Source organism: Mesocricetus auratus, unplaced genomic scaffold (genome assembly GCF_017639785.1).
Source record: "Mesocricetus auratus isolate SY011 unplaced genomic scaffold, BCM_Maur_2.0 Super-Scaffold_2245, whole genome shotgun sequence".
In the NCBI taxonomy this organism is placed as follows: Eukaryota; Metazoa; Chordata; class Mammalia; order Rodentia; family Cricetidae; genus Mesocricetus; species Mesocricetus auratus.
The window spans coordinates 50,644,296-50,665,032 of NW_024429180.1; the positions used below are offsets into that span (position 1 = coordinate 50,644,296).

At 52.3% G+C, this 20,737-nt stretch overlaps 2 protein-coding genes and 1 long non-coding RNA gene across 3 annotated transcripts; 1 reads left to right on the forward strand and 2 right to left on the reverse strand.

Moving 5' to 3' along the window:
* Positions 1-331: 331 nt before the first annotated feature.
* Positions 332-3,956, reverse strand: Reep4 (receptor accessory protein 4). The gene is made up of 8 exons (XM_005070993.4): positions 3,469-3,956; positions 2,659-2,731; positions 2,266-2,342; positions 2,052-2,172; positions 1,537-1,650; positions 1,238-1,373; positions 955-1,109; positions 332-866 (listed from the first exon to the last, which is right to left on the reverse strand). The coding sequence occupies exons 1-8, from the start codon at positions 3,498-3,500 to the stop codon at positions 801-803; spliced, it is 774 nt and encodes a 257-aa protein (XP_005071050.1). The 5' UTR covers positions 3,501-3,956; the 3' UTR covers positions 332-800.
* Positions 3,957-10,194: 6,238 nt separating this feature from the next.
* On the forward strand, positions 10,195-13,616 carry LOC121135372. Its single transcript, XR_005872518.1, has 2 exons — positions 10,195-10,359; positions 12,348-13,616. It is a non-coding gene; the product is annotated as an uncharacterized LOC121135372 (long non-coding RNA).
* On the reverse strand, positions 13,163-19,941 carry Lgi3 (leucine rich repeat LGI family member 3). The gene is made up of 8 exons (XM_005070994.4): positions 19,487-19,941; positions 18,671-18,742; positions 17,969-18,040; positions 17,618-17,689; positions 17,450-17,521; positions 16,337-16,506; positions 16,037-16,201; positions 13,163-15,261 (listed from the first exon to the last, which is right to left on the reverse strand). Exons 1-8 carry the CDS (start codon positions 19,690-19,692, stop codon positions 14,444-14,446), a joined length of 1,647 nt encoding a protein of 548 aa, XP_005071051.1. The 5' UTR covers positions 19,693-19,941; the 3' UTR covers positions 13,163-14,443.
* Positions 19,942-20,737: the final 796 nt, after the last annotated feature.

Below are 20,737 nucleotides of genomic sequence, written 5' to 3' on the forward strand. Positions count from 1 at the left end.
CTCACCTCTTTCTGGAAGGGCCAGTACTGACTCCTGACTGAGTCCTTTTCAAGAGTCTGACTATTTTGAGGGTTTTCTTTTCATTTTTTTTTTTTTGAGACATGGTCTTTCTAGTTCTGGAGCTTGCTTTGTAGGCCATGCTGGATTCGAACTCATAGTAATCATTCTGCCTCCCTCAGAGCAATGTTGGGATCAAAGACTTGTGCCACCTAGGAGTTCAACCATGAGGACACTTGTGGCTGTTGGTGGCAGAGATCTTCCCGCCCTTTTGTCAGAGCCTGCAGAGGGCTGCTAGTTAACAATGTGAGATGTGAAGAGACAAATCAGGAAGTCAAACACCGTTAGGTATTTATTTATAAAAACATTCACAAGCCTGACCTCGCTCCCCAACATGAAACACACAGCTAGGACACACACACACACACACACACACACACACACACACACACACACACACACGCACGCACGCACGCACGCACCCCAGGCCTTGGAGAAGGCTGTCAAGTACTGTGAAGGACAATGAAGGAATGAACACAACTGGCTGGACTTCTGATTTCATTTAGAGGGATTAGTGGGGCTCTGGTCCCACGTCTGGAAAGGGGAAAGGCCGAGGAAGGCAATAAATAGGTCCCTGGGCCTGGCCTGCTTTGGTATACTGTAGGTGTATCCCTATGCGGGGTACCACACCATGTGCCCCTTAGGCAGCTGCAGAAGCCAGAAGGGGCGGAGCCTAGGCGGCTGGTGTAGCAGCAAAAGGTCCCTGCTGGCTGGTGAGGTAAGATGGCCTGACTCTGCAGAATCTAGCTGTCCATGTCTGAGGGCATCGTCTTTTTCCGGGTTCGGACCTTCAGGGAGCGCGAGGTGCCCTTGGGGAGAGAAAGCCAATACACTATGAGTGTCGCGGACATGGCAGCTCAATCGACATCCCTCACATTGTCCTGCCAACACGCTGACCTCTCGAACCAATGGCTTCCTCTTGACCACCCGAAGGCTCTGGCTGCGGATCAGAGGCTTCTCTCGGGGCCGGACAGGTGGCTGGGAGGTTATCTCATTGTCTGACCAACACTCATCCTCTGTGTCACTATCTTGCAGGCCGCCTGGCCGGTACCCTGTGAAGAGAGGCTAGCCAGTGAGAGGAAAGCCGAACATTTATACAAACCTGGGGCCGCTCCCAGCTTCCCTCTACCCTCAGAGAGGCAGACCTTCCCACGTCAAATGTGGATTCCTTTTCACTTACCAATTGGGGGTCTGCGTCGGGGAACCTGATCTTCCAAGTAGAGGGGATCTTGGTAGGTGGGAGCAGGCGTGTCAGGGATAGAGCGGAGGTCTTGCATGGAGAAACTGCGTAGCCTTCCAGCTAGAGCACCCTGACTCTAGGAGATGAGGGATGGGGGGGCACTATTAATTGCAGAAGACAGCTACAGGGGGAAGGGCTTTAGCGGGGAAGCTGGTCACTAGGACACCAGATTCAGAACCGGACTGGCTCAAAGGTATTGGGAGGGGGGCTGCCGCTGTGAGCACTGGGACCCAGAGCACCTTGGTAGCAGCCTGCACAGCAGCAGAGGCCGCGATGTTGAGGCCCCGCTTCCCGAAACTGAGCATGGTCTCGTAGCTGCGTTCCTTTGCCTGCACAATGCATGCGTCAATCTCCTGCAGACCCAGAGTGGAGAGCTCAGATCAACAAAGGAACCATGTCTTCCTCCGCAGACCCCAGGAAGCTACTGGCTGCCCACTCTTCCCTAAGACCAGGAGCCACAGACAGAGGCTCAGAACAAAAAGCTGAGAGCAGGGTTCCCCACCCACAACACCCACTCCACACCTCAGTGAGTGTCCCTTCCATTTTCCCACATCAACTTCCTGCTGGCATGTCACACCCCTGGAGTTCATTCACAGGTATCACCCAGGTAGATGAGGAAAGTCAACCCCTTTCACAGTCCCACAGCAAAGCTCAAGTGGGACAGGGGACCAGACCCAGGTATCTCTGGCTCCCTGAACACGACCTCTCCCTGACACACCCTTCCGTGTTCATCCTCTATCTCCCCCAGGGGTACCTTCTCATGGCGGGACAGGGACGGGTGGACAAACTTTCGGTAAAGCAGGCTGGCTCCCTTGGTGTAAGGTGAGAGCAGCCATAGCACGAAGGCCATCTTGATCTCGTAGTAAAAAGGGAACCTGCGGGGAGCAAGGGGAGAGGTGTCCGTGTGACAGGAGCCAGGCAGTGGGCAGGCCTTCCCAACCCACGGCCCGCCAATCCTTGTGCCAAACCAGGAAATGAAGACATCTGTGAAGGTCTCTGCTGCCATGAACATTGCAAAGACAATCCAGTACATCATCCACCGGACCTGTGGGTCAGAGTGCACAGAGCTCAGCTTGGGAGCCTGCGGTGCCAACGCCCGCCCCCGGCTGGCCCGACCCAGAGATTCCTGAGAGCTAGTCCTACAGCATTGCTGCGTCTCCCCATGTCTGTGTAGACAGGAGCCCCTGAGAGACTGCCCTTCATTCCAGTGCCCGCCCCAGCTCCTCCTCCCACACTCAGCATCAAGGCCCTGGAGTGTGAGAGGCCGCTCAGCAGCTTCCGTATCACCAAGTCTTATCACCCCCCCCTCACTCCTCAAGGTTAACACTGATTAAGCTCTCCTGCCAACCCTTTGCACTCACATATTCTCGAATGTTTTTGCTCTTCACAGCCTTGTAGGAAGCATATGCAGGATACAGCATCCCAAATATGAGTCTGGAACAGCAGCCATGGGAAGTGTGAGGGGCACCATGCCCCGCCCTCTCTCTGCCACATGGCTGACTCCCCCAACCTGGGTTTGAGGTGGCAGTGCCTGCCCTGTTTTTCCCGCTTGGCTTGCACAACCCAAGGTGCCTGAGTCAGTGCCCTGGAGGCTGCCTCCCCACCTGGCTGTTTACAAACATCCCAAGCCTGCTCAGGCCTGCACTGGTGGCCCATGGGTACAAGACAGACTGGGAACACACAACAAGGAGGGTGAGGGCACCAGGCTGTACCCTCCCACCACACACAATCAGGCCCAGGGCCACCAGGTTGCAGAGAGAGACATTTGAGCCAGATGTTGGAATTTCCAAAAGTGAGGAGTAGACTTCAGAGGCCAAAGCCGCGAAGCTAGGGTGATGGGTTGGATGTATGGCTGCTCAGATGGGAAGGAGGCACTTGGATTCTCCGCCCACAGCAGCGCCTATCACCTCACGGGGTTGTGGGTAGCAAAGCCTGAGCCCTGCCTGCACCTATCTGCAGGGTGTGCGCATGTAGGAAGGGTCTCCATCAGCCTAGAAGGATGCGGCTTGGGAGAAAGGCATTCAGTGGTCAGGTTCCACTTCAGACCTCCAGGACCGTTAAGCGTGTGATGGAGTTCAGAAAATTCTCTCCTTTACCAAACGTTCCCAGTTTCCACCCCAAAGGCAGGCTGGCACCGGGGATCAGAGGGGTCTCACAGGGGCTATACTCACACTACCAGACGACAGATCATCCAGGACACCATCCTGAGAGCCTTGGGGATGACCCCAAGAGACAACTGGAGGGACGCTCCACTCAGGTGCTGGGGCAGAGGACCGAGTGCTGCAGTCCACTTGTCCCTCGGTGTAGGCAGAGACCACCACGCCTGGCTCGGATCCCACAGAGCGAGTGGCCTGGAGAACCCGGAACCAGTGGACGTAGGGCCTTGAAGAGGAAGGCGATTTGGGAGCGGGGAGGCGGGCGCGTTCCTCCGCCCCGCGCCGCGGAATCCTTGAGGCTCAGTCCAACAGTTCCTGCGGCGGAGAACCGCGCATTCGTCCGTTGGGGGCACCGCTGCTAGCCCCGGGTCGGGGAAGCAGGTCCCGATCTCCGCTCTCACGGACCCGTCAGGGTTCCGGGGCGACCGACCACCTGCACCAGTGTCCGGGGCGGAGTTTGTAACTCACTTGAAAGTTGCACGGAACCTGGTTTTGCCCAACCCCAGTGCTCAAGCTCGAGGCGCAGGCGCAACGAAACCTCCAGAGGGGCGGGGCGAGGTCATGGAGACAAAAGGCCCATCCCTTAAAGTGGCGATGCTCCTAGCAGCTCTGAAGTGGGGCCACAGGTCAAATAGTGTTCCAGGTCTGTAAGGTTAGCAGGTGGAAAGTCACAACGGAAAGACAGAACGAAAACAACCCGGACTCCTAGCTAGATGTGGTGGCGCTCACATGAACTCCTGAATCTGAGGCAGGAGAATTGCCAGTTCGGGCTGGGCTACAGATACATCAAGACACTGTTGCAAACAAAAGAAAAGAAATTCATAATGAAAGAAAAAAACAAATTGTATTGGAGTCTCCCGATGTTCTTTTCTGTCACTTCTCTCTCTCTGTATAATGGGAAAAAGGGTGAAATGAGCCGCGCGGAAGTGTTATATGCCTTTAATCCTCTCACTCGGGAGGCAGAGGCACAGGGATCTCTGTGAGTTCGAGGCCAGCCTGTTCCCCAGAGTGAGTTACAGGACAAGCTCCAAAGCTACACAGAGAAACCCTCTGTCGAAAAAACCAACCAACCAACAAACAAATAAACAAAAAAGCATGAAATGCATGCGTCCAGCGGGAGACTCGGGTGCCAGCTGGAAGCAGGCTTAGCTGATCCTTCCATCCTAATGGTCAAGAGTGGGGTCAGTGAGGCATCTTCTCAACAGGGGGCTTCAGGGTTCTACTTCTCTCTAAAGCAGCTTTCCAAGATCCATACATCTGGGCACACTGACCCCAGTGTCCTGAGAGACTGAATGAAGATCCAGATTAGCCCATGTCTTCCTTACGATAAATTTGAAATTCCACCTGTTTCTGAATGAAGGATACAAATATCACAGAAAGTTCTAAAGCACTGCCATTATATGCAGTGCTTTCGTGCTCATGTATTTTTTGTTGTTGTGTGAAATGATGGAGTTATTAAAGATTCTTCTTAAGAGGTTGGCCACAATGGAAAGGTATAATATCTGACAAAACTCGGGTATTTCGTCATCATCATCATTACAATTATCTTGGTTTTTGAGACAGTTTTTGGTTTTTGTTTGTTTGGTTGATTGATTGGGGGTGGTGTGTATTTTCAAGACTGGGTTTCTTGTCGGGCGGTGGTGGCTCATGCCTTTAATCCCAGCAGTCGGGAGGCAGAGGCAGGCGGATCTCTGTGAGTTCGAGGCCAGGCTGGACCGACAGCCTCCAAAACAATACAGAGAAACCCTGTCTCGTAAAAACCAAAAAAAAAAAAAAAAAAAAAGACTGGGTTTCTCTATGTAACAACCCTGACTGTCCTGGAACTCAACTCATGCTGTAGACCAGGCTAACCTCGAACTCACAGAGATCCTCCTGCCTCTGCCTCCTGAGTGCTGGGGTTAAAGTCGTGGCCACCAACACCCCAGCAGTTTTTCTTTTTTTTTCTAGACAGGATTTCTTTGAGTAGTCTTGGCTGTTCTGGAACTACTCTGTAGATCAGGTTGGCCTTGAATTCACAGATCTGCCTGCATCTGCCTCCTGAGTGCTGGGAATAAAGGCGTGTGCCACCACAGCCCAGCTTGAAAACGTTTTTTATTAATTCTTCGAGACTTTCATACAATATATTTTTATCATATTCTTTGCCATCCCCTACCTTCTCCCAGATGCCATCTCCCTACCCACCCTGCTTCTTGTCCCTTCTCTCTCTTAAAACACACAAACATGACTCCAGGGAGAGGCTTCCTCCTGTAGCAGACCAGAACAAATACAGAGACCCACAGCCAGACATTATGCAGAGAGTGAGAAACTTCGGAACACTGGGTCCTATAGGAGAGGTCTCCATCAAATCCCTCCCTCGGGGCTCAGGGAACCCCATGGAAGAGGAGACAGAAAGAGGGCATGGAGAACACCAGGAAAGCAAGGTCTTCTAAACCAACATGGTGGATGCTCATAAGTGCTCACAGACCGAGGCAGCATGCACCGTGGATCTGCATGCACCACGGATCTGCACCAAGTCCTCTGCATATAAATTGTGACTTCCAGCTGTTTTTATTGACCTGAGTGTGTGAAGCTGTGGGTCTGTTTCTTGTGCCTTCTCTTTTTGTTTTAAATATTTTATTTATTTATTGTGTATACAGCCTTCTGCCTACAAGCAAGCAGATGGTAAGGTCTCATTCAAGGTGGTTGTGAGCCACCATGTGGTTGCCGGGAATTGAACTCAGGATTCTGGAAGAACAGTAGTGCTCTTAACCGCTGAGCCATCTCTCCAGCCCTCTTGTGCCTTCTCTTAGACTGTCTTCCTTCTGGGTTTTTTGTTTGCTTGTTTTTTGTTGTTGTTGTTTTGTTTTGTTTTGTTTTGTTTTTGCTTATGCTGTTGTTTTGGGTTTTTTGAAACAGGGTTTCTCTGTAGCTTTGGAGCTTGCCCTGGAACTTGCTCTGTAGGCCAGACTGGCCTTGGCATCACAGAGATCCACCTGTCTCTGACTCCCAAATTCTGGGATTAAAGGCCAGCACCACCATTGCCTGGCTTTGTTTGTTTTGTCCAATTCCAGTGTGTTAGTTTTTGTTTCATCTTATTACATTGTATTTTATTTTATTATTATCCATTTGAAGTCTGTTTGTTTTCAAATGAGAGTCAGAGTAGATCCAGATGGTAGGGAAGGCCGGGAGAAACTGGGAAGTAGAGGGATATATTATATAATCAGGAATATAATGAGAAAAAAATTGCCGGACTGCCTACCTCCTCAGGGTTTCTCATTGTAGCCCTGACTGTCCTGGAACTCACTCTGTAGACCAGGCTGGCCTCTAACTCAGAGGTCCACCTACCTCTGCCTCCTGAGTGCTGGAATTAAAGACCTGTGTCCCCAAAAATCTATGTTCAATAAAATGAAACCCTACACACACACACACACACACACACACACACACACACACACACACACACACAACCATGGAGTCTGATTTGTATTGGCCAGCCTTGAGATAAGGGTGCAAGCTACCCCAGGGCGTGGGGGTGGAAACTCAAGCAGTTACTGCTTTATTAGAGCACAGTTAACACCCACCAACTATGAGGTTGGAATTGGTAATGATGGGAGCCAGGGAAAGGAGGCTTCTTGGGAATAAACAAACACATAGTGATTATACAGTCTTAATTATTATCATCAATTTTATTGGTATTGCTGGATGTGGGAGCCAGCAATGAAACCTGCCCACAGGAGAAACTCCTCCATGCCTTCAGTCTCCCTTGCTCCTACTGCCCCTCCCCGAATACTGTTTTGGAGAAACAAGAAACACCAAGGCTTGAGAAAGTCCCAGACCCCATGCATCTTGTGGACCTTTTATTTTTTTTTTAAAGACAAGATCCCATGTAGTTTAGGTATGATCTTGGACTTCTGATCTTCCTGCTTCTTCCTAAATGCTGGCATTACAGCTACGTGTCACCATGTATGCTAGTGCTAGGGCTCAAACCCAGGGTTTCACGTATGCTAGAAAAGCACTGTACCACCCGGGTGGTGGTGGCGCACGCCTTTAGTCCCAGAACTTGGGAGGCAGAGGCAGGCAGATCTCTGTGAGTTCGAGACCAGCCTGGTCTACAAGAGTTAGTTCTAGGACATCCTCCAAAGCCACAGAGAAACCCTGCCTTGAAAAACCAAAGGGGAAAAAAGAAGGAAAGATAGAAAAAAAGAGAAAAGCACTGTACTGAGTCACCTGCCCAGCCTTCCAAATCTGATATATGTATGTATGTATATGTGTATGTATATAAGTGTTTTGCCTGCATGTGTGTTTGTGCACATGTATGTAGTGCCTGTGGAGATCAGAAGAGGGTGTCAGATCTCCCTGGAACTGGAGTTACAGGTGACTGTTAGCCTCCATGTGGGTGCTGGAAGGGCAGCCAGTGCTCTTAACTGCTGAGTCATCCCTTCAGATCTGATTGTTTACACCAAGTAATCCCAGCATTTAGGAGGCATAGGCAGGGAGATCTCTGTGAGTTTGAAGCCAGCCTGGTCTACATATCGAGTTTCAGGACAGCCAGGACTACCTATTGAGACACTGTCTCAAAATATCAAGCAAATAAACAAACAGTATTGTGTATCCCCCTTGAAGGCAGAAGGATGCAACTGACAAACCAACTTAGGAAGCATAGAGAGGAAGAGACACCCATCACTTGAGAAACCCATGTGAGTCTGAACCCTTTGGTATGTTCACCCACTGGGTCACTTCTAGAACCTCCTTCCCAACTCTAGCATCACAGACTCTTTGTGTGGTATAGGCGTGGGTGGCCATGTATATGCAGAGACATGGGTGGTCATGAATGTGCAGAGACATGGGGTGGACATGTGTGAGTGCAGAGACACCAATGGGCATGTATGTGTGCAGAGGCACAGGTGGGCATGTGTGTGTGCAGAGGCACAGGTGGGCATGTGTGTGTGCAGAGGCATGGGTGGGCATGTGTGTGTGCAGAGACATGGGGTGGACATGTGTGTGCAGAGTCACGGGTGGGCATGTGTGTGTGCAGAGACATAGGTGGGCATGTGTATGCAGAGGCACAGGTGGGCATGTGTGTGCAGAGTCACGGGTAGGCATGTGTGTGTGCACAGACACGGGTGGGCAGGTGTGTGTGCAGGCAGGGGACTTGTAAAGGGCAGCAGAATGTCTTTCTCAATTATTTCTCTACAGTTTTTTGTTCGTTTAAGTCAGGGTCAGTTGGACGGTGGTGGCACACGCCTTTAATCCTAGCAGTTGGGAGGCAGAGGCACAAGGATCTCTGTGAATTCGAGACCAACCTAATCTACAAGAGCTAGTTCCAGGACAGGCTCCAAAGCTACACAGGGAAACCCTGTCTCGAAAAACAAAACAAAAAAGACAGGGTCTTACTATGTATGCCCGTCTGGCCTAAAATTTACAGACTCCCCTGCCTCTGCCTCCTGAGTGCAGGGTTAAAGATGTGTGCCACCATGCCCAGCTTCTACCCTTTTCTGTTTGTTTCTTTTGTTTTTCAGGACAGAGTTTTGCTGTGTAGCTCTGGCTGTCCTGGAGCTCCCCCTTAGATCAGGCTGGCCTCGAACTCAGATGTCTGCCTGTCTCTATCTCCTGAGTGCTGGGATTAAAGGCATGCCTCACCACCGTCAGGCATATTTTTTTAGACAAGGTTTCTCATTGTTCCTGAGCTCACTACTTCAGCTAAACTAGCTGGCCCATAAGCCCCCAAGAACACAGACACTCCAGGATTTGCCTCCACTCCTCTAGGGCAGGGATTGCCCTGAGGAGTCTCCATGCCTGGCTTTTTTTTTTTTTTTTTTTTACGAGACAGGGTTTCTCTGTATTGTTTTGGAGGCTGTCGGTCCAGCCCGGCCTTGAACTCACAGAGATCCGCCTGCCTCTGCCTCCCGACTGCTGGGATTAAAGGCGTGTGCCACCAGCTGCCCGGCCTGGCTTTTTACATAGGGGCTAGGGACCCAAACTCAGATCTTCATGTTTGTGCAACAGACACTTTATGCACTCACTAAGCCATCTCCCCAAGTCAACCGAATCCTTGTTTTGAGTCATGCTTGGCAGCACCTGCCTATAATCCAAGCATTTAGGAGGTTGAGGCAGGAGGATTTGATTTCAAGGGTGGCCTGGACTACCCAGTGAAACCCTGTCTTAGAAGAAAGAAAGAAAGAAAGAAAGAAAGAAAGAAAGAAAGAAAGAAAGAAGAAAAACAGCTCCCCTCTGCTTTTATTCACTGGCAAGAGCTTGCCTGTGCCAGCTGTGAGCTCTCCCATGGAGACTCTGGCCATGATGCCTGTGCTTGGGAGACTTAAAGGGTAGAAGTCAGAGGTCTGATGCTGGGAGCCGGGGGAGAGGGGGGACCTCCTCACAGAGAGGTGTGGGGCTGGCTGGCAGTCAACTGTCATCCTCCTTGGCTTGGACAGAGTAAGTCAACTCTGTCTCTTATAGCCTTTGGTCCTGGGCTGTTGACACAGTCATCCAGTTACCCTGAGTTGCTAAGCAGCTCCATGGACTCATGGCTGACCCCCCAGGCAGGTGACCAGGCAGCCTTGCCACAGAAAGCTGAGCATTCAAGGTTTGATGGAGAGAATGTCTCTACTGAAGGGAGTGGCTTGTTGAGAGCAGTGTTTATCTTGCAACCGGGCAACAGAAGGCCAAGGTGTCTAGGAAACCAAAGCCATTTCCCTTGGCAACCTCATTGGGCTCCGGTAGGGGTGCACTTGTCTCCCATTCGAAAAAAGAGGACAGTGACTGGGGATGTAGCTGGGTTGGTGTAGTGTTTGCCTGGTATACATGAAGTCTTGGGGTCAATACACAGCACTGCATAAAAGTGGCATGGGCCACGTACAGCTGTGATCTCAGCATTTAGGAAGTGGAGGCGAGAACCGGAAGTTCAAAGTTATCCTTGACTACACAGTGAGTTTAAGGGCAGCCTGGGCTACATGAGACCATGTCAAAAGGAAGGCATAAAGGGAGGGAGGCAATCGTGGCGTGGGATAGGGAGGACTCAACGGTCTCCACTCTGCTAAGAGCATAGGAGTGTGATTTGAGCAGATGGAAACCTAGACCTGTCACTTTTAGTTGTGACCAGGGATAGTCAGGAGGGCTGGGTGCCTGAAGCCACAGATGAGACGGAGTGTGCAGGGGCTTTGAGAATGCAGGTGGTGGAGGAACCCCTAGTCTCAGAGAGCACTTGTCACCAAGGATTGCCTTTCTGTCACTCTCCTGAACCTCACTTCTTGGAGCCACTCCATCTCATTCAATCCTACAGATCAAATAGCTCCTAATTACGTCCCAGGCACATTCTTCAAAGGCACCCACACATTCATCTGTACTTAATGCACTTAAATCTCAGGGGAGGTAAGCTGGACCTCACATGCACTAATCTAGGATAGTTGACCCTATTTGTAGCAGAGACAGATATTGGGGTTCAAACTTCAAAAAGGCAAAGTAGCTGGCCACTAGCTCTTACCACTACCTCAGGCTGAATGGGCTGATCCTGCTGCCTCTCCTCAGTGTGGCTGGAGAATCTGAAACTGAATGCCTCCTATCCTTCATGTTACTATAGAACGAATGCCTGATACTGAGACCTTGCTCCTGTCTTATATACCCCCTAATGCTGGGATTAAAGACGTGTGATCATCTTTGTGTGAGCTGTTTCTCTTTAGGGCTAGATCCAATCTTGTGTAGATCTGGGTGGCCTTGAACTCACAGAGATCTGTCTGTCTCTTAATCCTGAGTCCTAGGATTAAAGGTGTGTACTACCACCTTCTAGCTTCTGGCTGCTGGTATTAAAGGTATATACCTGACTTCCATGGCCTGTGGCTGGCTTTGCTTTCTGAATCCCCAGGCATGCTTTAATAAATCATAAATAATGTATCACCACACTTGGTGGCTAAGCATCATTGGACCCACGTTGAAGATGAGACTGAGACACATACAAGCAAAGTGACCAAATGCCATTCACTGCTTTTCCTCAGTAAGTGAGCTGAATCAGGACTCTACAAAGTAGGTTTGCTAGTCTGCTTTGCAGGGTTTGAGGTTCAGGGAAATTCGTTGACACCAAGCACAGTAATCGAGCCCACATCTACACATGTGTGGTCCAGACTGTTGAGTTCAGAGCATGCTAAAGATGCATGTTCCGGGGCTCTCGCACCTGGCGTCCTTCCCTTGTGACAGACCAGTGAAATGTGGTACACATGGACACTGTGGTGGTTTGAGTAGGAACCACCCCCATAGACTCATATATCTGAATGCTTAGTCATCAGAGAATGGCACTTCTTGGGAAGGACTAAGAGGTCTGGCCTTGTTGGAAAAAAAATGTGTCACTGGGGAAGGGCTTTGAGGTTTCAAAAGCCCAAGTCAGGCCCATTGTCCCCCTCTTTCTTCCTGCTGCCTGCAGATCTGGATATAGAACTCACAACTCCTTCTCCAGCACCATGTCTGCCTGCACGCCACCACACTTCCCGAATGCTAATGGACTAAACCTCTAAAACTGTAAGCCAGCCCCAGCTCAGTGCTTTCTTGGTGTCTCTTCACAGACATATATGTGACATGTGAGAGCTGACAGGGGCCATGGAGAACAGATGAGAAGCAGGCGAAGGGAAGAGGCCTAAGTGTGTGTGCGTGTGTTGTTGTCACGCATGCTTCAGGCCTGCTGAAGATGTTGTCATCTCTGCCACTTCTGTCCCTTTCCCTGTTTCTTTTCACATAAGATGGCAAAAGTTCCCACTTGCTCGAGTCTGGGTGGAGAGGAGTGGCAAGGAGATAAGTCCCACCGCTGAGCATGGCAGTTTTGCAGCACAGAGCTATGTGCTCTTCCCAAGATGCTCCACGTTCCCTAGTGACCCCGGCCATTGCTTCTGCCCTAGCCCCTGTCTAATGATGTCCTCCTTTTGTTGCAGGTTCTTACTGTTGTCTCAGAAAATAGCAGAATGGAAGCAGGCAGGAGAAAGACTAATGCTGCTGCATCTGTTGGCCCCAAGCAGAGGAGCCTGGTGTCAGCCACAAAGCCGTGGATTGGTTTTCAGAAGAGTGGGAGCCAAAGCACGCTCCTGGGTGGCAGATGACGTAATGGAGAGATGTTTCAGGAAGGCTGGACTAGAAGGATCTAAGAAATAGGCTGGCAGGAGGGACCTTGTGACTATAGTAATGAGGACAGATTTGGAGGAAGGAGGTAGTCAGGTAAGGGCAAAAAGAATGCTCTTTTAGAAACATTCAGAGATAAAGAATGGGGAATTGGTGGCTGGTAAAAAATGGGAAGAAGAGGGACCAAGATGTTACCTAGGACTCCAAGGTGCCTCGCTTTGGTGAGGGGCAGTGACAATGTCAGACATTTGCCCAGTGGGGAGCTCAGGGAGTGGTACGAAGACAGGGCTGCTGAGGACTGAACATGTCTTTCCATGTTGCTCAAAGTCATCCTAACAAAGACACAGACCCAGGTCTTAGCAGGTCCCAGGCCTGTAATCTCCAGGAAGAAGCACTGGGCTGTGAGTCAGGCCCAGGTGGAAGAGACTCGTCACACAGTCCAGCACCTGAGTGGCATCGCCGTGAACTCCTGACCCTAGTGTTAGCTGACTTTAAGGATGCCCATTGCTCTGAGGGAAAGGAGCCAAGAGGAAGAGGACCTGGAAGCTGGTGTGGTCCCTGTGTGCAGCAGGGACAGGTGACACGACCCTGGCTCTGCTCCTAATAAAACACTCCGAGGACACCTGAGAGCTAGCGGTAGGGTGGAACTTTTTATTTGAAGCAAGTAATAGCATGGCCCCCAGGTACCCCAGGGCATCGGGCCACAAGAAATCCTCTCAATCTGGCCATTTCCTGCTTCTGGGCTGCTGTTCCCAGTGGACAGCAGAGGGCAGCAGAAGCCTGGTTCCCAGGTTCTTCCTGTCACCCACATCCAGCCTCCACCGAGCCAGGCTTCCAGGGGCATCCCCACGGGATGGAGAGGTGCCAGGGACCCCAACACGTTCCTGACACTCACACAAGTGCCTCAGGTGCTTTCGGGCATCTTGCGTTGGCCAGATTTTATGTCCACCCAAGGAGCAGTCTCAGTTCAGGGACCACATCCCAAAGAGAGAGGAGACAGCCCAGTCTTGAAAAAGCAATAGCTACCCCGAGAGAGCTTTTCCACCTTTGTCCAGGTGGGCTGCGACTGAGTCGTGGAAGGAAACTCTAGTAAGAAGAAAAGGTATACTGCACTGTGAAGAATCCAGTTGCTATTGCCTCTGTTGCTATTATTGCTTCAGGATGAAGGCGCTTTGTCCCCAGGAGGACACGGCCATGCTTACTGTTATTATCCTTATTAGCCACATAGGGGGCACACTGGGGTGAGCAGAGGAGGTGTCAGTGCTGTGGGCACCCTCCAAGAAGAGCAGCTAGGTGATAGCGGGGAAGCCTGTTTGTTTAGCACCCAGTCTGCACGTGTGCACGCTCCCAGACATGTGCATATATGGAAATAGGAGTGTGGCCGGGTATACAGGAGCATGTAGCTGACTATGTCCAACAGTGTCCACCCTCAGGTGCATGAGGAAGGAGCATGGTGTGGGCAGGCACACTCGGAAGTGTGGGCACACCTGGGCAGAGGCTGTAACCGTGGATGCTAGACAGGCACACAAACACTTTGAGCATCCCCAGGAAAGGCCAGAGGGCAGGAGGCTAAGCCGAGGAGACAAGGCCGTGGCTCGCCCGTTCCTGCAACCACTGTATCACTCAGACACACTAGCGAGGGGGCAGAGCATGGGGACTCTGTAGATACGGGGGCCCCTGCTGCAGCAGAGACCCTGAACACCAGGTGCCTGGTGCATACAGAGGTGCCAATTATGGAAATGGGGATGGCTTCCCTGGTATGCGTGTGCCCAGGCCCACTTCTGTGTGTATGTGTGTGGGCACCGAAATAGGTTAGCCACATGTGACTTCACTTAAAGCCACAAGTTGCTCCCAGAGGTCTCTACCCAGCATACAGCGCCACCCTGAGGAACCCAAAGGACTTAACTTCCTTCTAGGCACTGAGATCCACCACAACATGGCGGTACACTAGCGTTTGTCCCTTGAAACTAGGGGCCAGGAGCAGCTGGGCATCTCCAGCAGGCATGTAGCAGAAGGCTCGAGGGGCCTGTACCGCCAGCTCCTGGAACCGTACAAACTTCTGCCGTCCCTCGTCCCACTGGTAGATCTGCGTGAAGGAGAAGTCACTGCCCAGTGCCAGGTAGCGGTGGCCACCAACCAGGAAGGGCTGTAGGGCCAGTGAACCCCGGGAGGGAAGGGCCTGCACCTCGGAGAAACGGGTTCCCTCCCAGCGCAGGATCTTGGAGTCACCGATGTATCGACTAAGACACAGGTAGCTGTCTCGGCCAGCACGAAAGTGTTTCACGGCCTGGGCATCGGGCACCTGGGTCACCTCTCCCTGGACCACAAACTGCTTCTGAGAACGACTCCACTGATGGATGACAGGTGCCTGAGAACTGCTAGACACAATCAGCCGGGGCTTGCCCTCTCCATCAACAAACTCCAGGTCTGTGTCTCGGTGCCAGGCGTGCAGGGCCTGGTGGGAATAGAAGCCGCTCTGGTGCCAGCGGTAGAGGCTAGTGGCACCCGCCTTGGAACTGTCAGCCACTGCAAAGTACCAGTCACCGTCGATGCGGAAGGCTTCCAGGTCATTGGGCTTGCGCACACGCTGTGGGTCGATGTCCTGCAGCTTTGTGAAACGTGTGGTGTTGGGATCCCAGTGGTAGATGTACGAGCCACCGAACAGCTGGGCCACGACGACGTAGAGCTGGCCGTCCACCACCATCGGCTTGCAGTGCACAGCTGACGGGGCTGAGGACGGAAGCATGTGGAATCAGGCGGTGCCAGGGAGCTCCCACCTTTCCCCACCCAAATGGAAGACCGCCCTGCAGACATGCCCCACAACTAACATCTGCCACAGAATCCCACTCCCAGAACTCCGGGTCTGTGGTTTGTTTTGTTTGTTTGTTTAGTTTGTTGAGACAGGGAAGCCCTGGCTGGCCTGGACCTTATGATACAGACCAGGCTGGTCTTGAACTAGCAGCGATTTTCTTTCTCTACTTCCCAAGTACTGGGATCACCAGTGTGAGTCACCACACCCAACAAGCCTTGTTTGTTTGTTTTTCCCTCTGAGACAGATTCTCGCTACACAGTCAAGTCTGGTTTTGAATTCTTCCTATTCCCACCTTCACCACTCAAATGCTGGGATTATAGGTGTGAGCCATTATCAGCCCAGGACTTTGTACGTGCTAGGCAAGCACTCTACCCACTGAGCTCCATCCCTGGCTCTCAGGATTGGATTTATGTATGTATTGTTTGAAACGGAGTCTCTCGATTATGTAGCTCTGGCTGACCTTAAACTCACAGAGATCCACCTTCTCTTCCTCCCAAGCGCTGGGACTAAAGGCATGCATTCTATAGATATTATTTTGTAGACACTAGCTTTCCTCGAACTCAGTAAATTCTTTACGGGCAGAAACCATTTTTTCACCCATCCTTCTTCCTTTAGGAATTGACTGGGGTTGGACAATAAATAGAGCCACCTTCCCCCGGATAGGAGCAGCATAGGCAGGTCACATGCGGCTACCTGGAATTCTGTCGTAGTCTCGAAGCTGTCGTTCCACGTAATCCCACTTCAGGATGGTGCAGGCACTGGCACCTGGCTGGGCCAGAGCCAAATAGAGGTCGCTAGAGTAAAGGAAGGGTTCCGCTGACACTGCTGGGAAGGACAGTGTCTGGTAGAGGACAAAATCTGCAGGGACAAGAGGGGGGTGGAATCAACACCGCAGAAAGAGGCACCAGCCCGCTGGCCGGTAGTGGGGACCTGGCCATAGAGGCTGGTGAGCTCAGCTGGGTGGCCCTCAGTCGGAGCTGAGGCCCATCCTACCGGTGGTGACGCAGTCAAATTCCCGAAGAGGCAAGTCTTGCACTTTGTGCTCCTGGAAGCGGGGCGGGCTGGCGCAGTAGATGGGGGCCACGGTGGTGTTGGTGTGTGCCAGCCACTCCACCAGCCACTTCACCTTGCAGTCACAGGTAAGGGCATTGCCCCGGAGGTCTCTGGATCGTGAGGATAGGGCACAGAGGGGCAGACCCTCAGCTGCTCTGCCCACCAGCCCTCCTGGCTTTCAGAAGCTGCTGGGGACGGCTCACAAATAACTGGGTTCCGCCCAGCCCTCACGGCACAGGCAGTGAGAGGTGTGCTGGTTGAGCCTAAGCCCTGCTTGCTTACCTACCTGGCCAGGTACTTTTTTTTTTAACTTTTTTTTTTTTTTTTTTTTTTTTTGGTTTTTCGAGACAGGGTTTCTCTGTGGCTTTGGAGGCTGTCCTGGAACTAGCTCATGTAGACCAGGTTGGCCTTGAACTCACAGAGATCCGCCTGCCTCTGCCTCCCAAGTGCTGGGATTAAAGGCGTGCGCCACCAACGCCCGGCTTTTTTAAACTTTTAATTAAAATGTTTGTAACGCTGGGGACTGGAGGCCAGGCCCTTGCGCATTCTAGGCAAGTGCTCTAAATCACCGTCCTATTTTTAGTTTTTAGCCATAAGACCAAATGTTATTGTTCATGATCTTCCTGCTGAGCCTCCTACGTATCTGGGATTGCAGGCCTGTGAAGCCGGTCCTGGTGGCCAGGCACCTTTTGCAGTGGCCACCCTACCCCACTGCATGTTACTTCCCAGTTCTTCCAAACTTGACAGAATTCAGGAGCTTTTCTCTTATAAATAATAGCAAATGACTGCAGATATGCTATAGTTTTTTAATTAATTCAAATCAACCACACATTAAAAAACCCACGTGTTTGCCATACATATCTAATGTGCAGTTGAGACTTGAAGAGCCCCAATTTGGAAGGCTCTTAGCTATAGCTAACTTGACTCCACTTTCTCGAAGTCCCAAACCCAAACCTCCCAGTCTTTGATCACCCTAATTCTGACTCCCAGTCTACTCCCTCCAGGGGTATGCCCTCTGTGGCATTGTGGGAAGAAGCAGAATTCAGGCCTTACAAGTCACTCAGGATGTCCAGGGGACGAAAGATGTCTCTGGGCAGTGTCTGTAGGTTATTGTTGGCCAGTGAGCTGCAAGAAAGACCCTGAGGTCATCTAAAGACCATGACTAAATCCAGAGGATGCACAGGTTCCAGTCCCATGTGGGTATAGGTATCAAGTACTCACAGGTGTGTCAAGGACTTGAGTCCTCTAAAGGTAAACTTGGAGAGCGCCCAGATGTCATTGTTCTCGATGAAGCTGGAGAGACAGGAACCGGCCTCAGTTGCTACTCAGGGTCAAAGACCCTCAGGAGTGATTACGTCTGAGGCCAGACCCCAGCACGGGAGCCAGAGACAGGCTTCCACAGTAGGCAGTCACATCACACCCGTAGTGATAGGGTGTTAGGCAAGAGAGGGGCATGGCTGTGCCCATCCCACCTCCCTCCCGGCCTTCTCGTTCATTGTACTTCCCGGCTCAGCCCACTCAGACCTGGGCGCCCTCCTTCTACCCTGCCCTTGACCCCTCCCTCCCACACACAGGTACTGCAGGTGCGACAGTCCTATGAAGGCATTGTCTCCAATGAGCGTGAACTTGTTTGAGTTGAGTAACCTGGGAAGACAAAGGCGGAATTAGAACTTGCAAGGGTGTGCCTGCTGCCCATGCCCACTGCCCCACCCTCGAGCTTCTTCAAGACCTGGCTGTCCTTCCTCCATACCCCAGGACTCCTGGACAGCAAGACCAGGTGTGAACTTGCTTCCACATCACAAGCTCCCTATTTGCTTCTAAATACGGCGGGGAGGCAATGTTGTCCTGCCAAATAGGCTCCTGGTCCACCTCCATAACGTCTCTTCCTGCCTTCTCATCCTCACCCCAACCCCCTCTAGCCCTGCACAGACAGTTCTCCACCATGCCTCCCAAACCCTGATCCCTGGAGTCACCTGTGTTTAAAATGACCCCCTCCCCCCAAGTGTCCAGTGGTTGGCACTGGCCCAAGCCATCACACCCAGTTCCCTAGAGTCTCCAGAGAAACCAAATCTGCGTTCTGCATCCCACGTTCTTGGCTCCTGTGTGCAGTTTCCCTGCTGCCTGGACTCCTGGCCCCATGTCACCCCCTCCTGCAGCGTCTATCAGGGCATCTGTCTGCATTTCCAAACACTTCTTCCACCTACTCTCACACAAGCTCAGCATCTATCTGGTCCTGTCCGGTCCCCGCCCGCCCTTCCACAAAGCCATCCATACAAGAACTGTAACAGTGGCAGGTGGGAGAAGGCTCCATCCTGGATCTCTGAGAAAGCAGCGTTCACCAGGGTCCTGCAATGAACACACCAGTCAATGCTGTGCCAGAGTCTGAGGACCTGTACTGGGCACAGAGGTAGACAGGGCAGTGGCTTCCGCTCTCAGCGGCCCAAGCCCCCACCTGCATCTTCCTTGGCTTCCCAAACTCAACGCCCTCCTTCACCATCCTCTGCCTCTGCCTCCAGGAGCACCAGCGGCCCCGGGGCTCACCCTCCCTCTCAGCCAACAGCGGGTTCCATTACCATCATCATCACCGTTAACAACACCCACAATGTGTTGGTGCTGCTGAGGGATGGGGAAGCAAGATGAGGGACCTGGCAGCCTCTCTGGTCCTACAGGCAAAGGATGGGGGTCATGGGCCAGTTACTGCAAGTGAGGCTGCCCAGCTGGGTGCAGACCCAGTGCCAAGGTACCACGCGGGCAATCTCACTTGACAAAGTCCCCCTGCTTTCTGTCCTTGGTGTGACCTCACAGGGAGGGGCCAGCATGCTCATGAAGACACTCCCTCCAACCCACACATAGTAGGTCTCATTATGCTACTGGTGGTGATGATTCATTCTTGGCCATGAACTCTGGCTTTCGTAGGCTATGGGGGCTGTATGATTGCAGAGCTCCCTGCAGTCTGGGACCTGGAAGTCCCTGGGGGTGCTCGAGGTCTGTATCCTCTGAAGAGAGGAGCAGGGTTTCTCTCTCCCAGAGCCCTCCCTACCCTCCGTCCCTTCCCTACCGCCCCCCCCCCCAGTCTAGGTACACACTCACAGGGAGATGACCTCTGAAGGCAGGTTCTTGGGCACTGCCTTTGAGTCCACGCAGAAGGCGGTGTCCCTGGTGCAGGAGCAGCTGGGTGGGCAGGGGGGCGTCTTAGGAGGCCTCTTGGCACTGGCTTGCAGCATTAGGCAAAAACCCAGCGTGGACAACACCAGTAGCCTGCGCCCAGGGCCCAGCCTGGCTCCTAGCCCGGCCATGCCTCCTGCAGGGTCTCCCCCCACCGGCCTGCCGGCGCCCCGCTGTTCCCTGCAGGATGTTCTGCTCCTCTCGGGAGCTTCCACCTCCGGCTGGGCTGCGGCAGCTCTGGGTCACCCGCACTCTAGGCGCCACCTATTCCTCCTGACCTCAGGCGCTGGCTGCAGTTCTTCCAGCTCGGAAGCGCTGCGCGGAACTGGGACCGCAACTACCGGCTGCCAGGGCTGGTGGACGCGGACTGCGGCGCGGGCGGCGGGGGCGCGCGCGGGGGCGGAGCGGGGAGGCCCAGGCCGAGCGCCCGCGGGAGAGCAGCCAAAGGATGGAGTGGTTGCACCCGTCCGCAGCGTGCCCTACCAGGCCACCAGCCTCTGTGTCTTGATCTCCAGGGCTGTGTGTGTAGCGAGTGCATTTGTATGAGAATGTGCAAGTTCACGGTGCACATTAATCCGTGGACCTATGTGCACCTGTGTGTATGTCTTGGCTGTGAGGAGGCACAGAATTCAGGGGTATGTCGCAAGTGACTCATGTACATCCAGGTTGGCATGACAGATCGGATGCTTGAGGGTGCGAGCGTGTTTGCATCAGCTGAAGAACAGAGTGTGCCTTTGTGCCTGTGAGCTGAAAAGGGAACGGTAGCCACTGGAGCTGGAGTGGGAAGTGTGGAATCCGGGAACGTTTCACACCGCACAACCACAGTCAAATGGAGCTGGTAGCACCTTGGCTGTGCTCCAGTTCAGGTCTTTGTTTTATCATCAAGGAAACTGAGGCCACAAGCAAGGGAAAAGAAGCCAAACTCCATATCTCTGCCATGTACTTGGCATGGTTAATTGGCTGACCCTTTGGAAGGAAGGGACATTAATTCCCTTCTACAGATAAGAAAAGTGTAGCCTTAGGCCCAGAAGTCCAACTTCAAGTTCACAGCAATCCTTCCACACCAGTGCTCTTCAAAGGGTAACGCTGGAAGTCCAAACCTCCTTGAGAGCTTTCCACGGTGTCTTAGAGGTCACCATACTTTACCTAAGAAGGACATTATTTGTCTTTTTCCAC

What these genes read in the sequence shown, in the direction of transcription:
- Reep4 (XM_005070993.4), bottom strand. Translation starts at nt 3,500, where the DNA reads ATGGTGTCCTGGATGATCTGTCGTCTGGTAGT. An exon ending in CCCTGTCCCGCCATGAGAAG is followed by an intron (nt 1,651 to 2,051) that starts GTACCCCTGGGG and finishes CTGGGTCTGCAG; the next exon opens with GAGATTGACGCATGCATTGT. An exon ending in CTGTGCAGGCTGCTACCAAG is followed by an intron (nt 1,374 to 1,536) that starts GTGCTCTGGGTC and finishes CTCATCTCCTAG; the next exon opens with AGTCAGGGTGCTCTAGCTGG.
- Lgi3 (XM_005070994.4), bottom strand. Translation starts at nt 19,692, where the DNA reads ATGGCCGGGCTAGGAGCCAGGCTGGGCCCTGGGCGCAGGCTACTGGTG. An exon ending in CCTTCAGAGGTCATCTCCCT is followed by an intron (nt 18,743 to 19,486) that starts GTGAGTGTGTAC and finishes TGTTCATTGCAG; the next exon opens with GACCCTGGTGAACGCTGCTT. An exon ending in AGACTACGACAGAATTCCAG is followed by an intron (nt 15,262 to 16,036) that starts GTAGCCGCATGT and finishes TTCCGTCCTCAG; the next exon opens with CCCCGTCAGCTGTGCACTGC.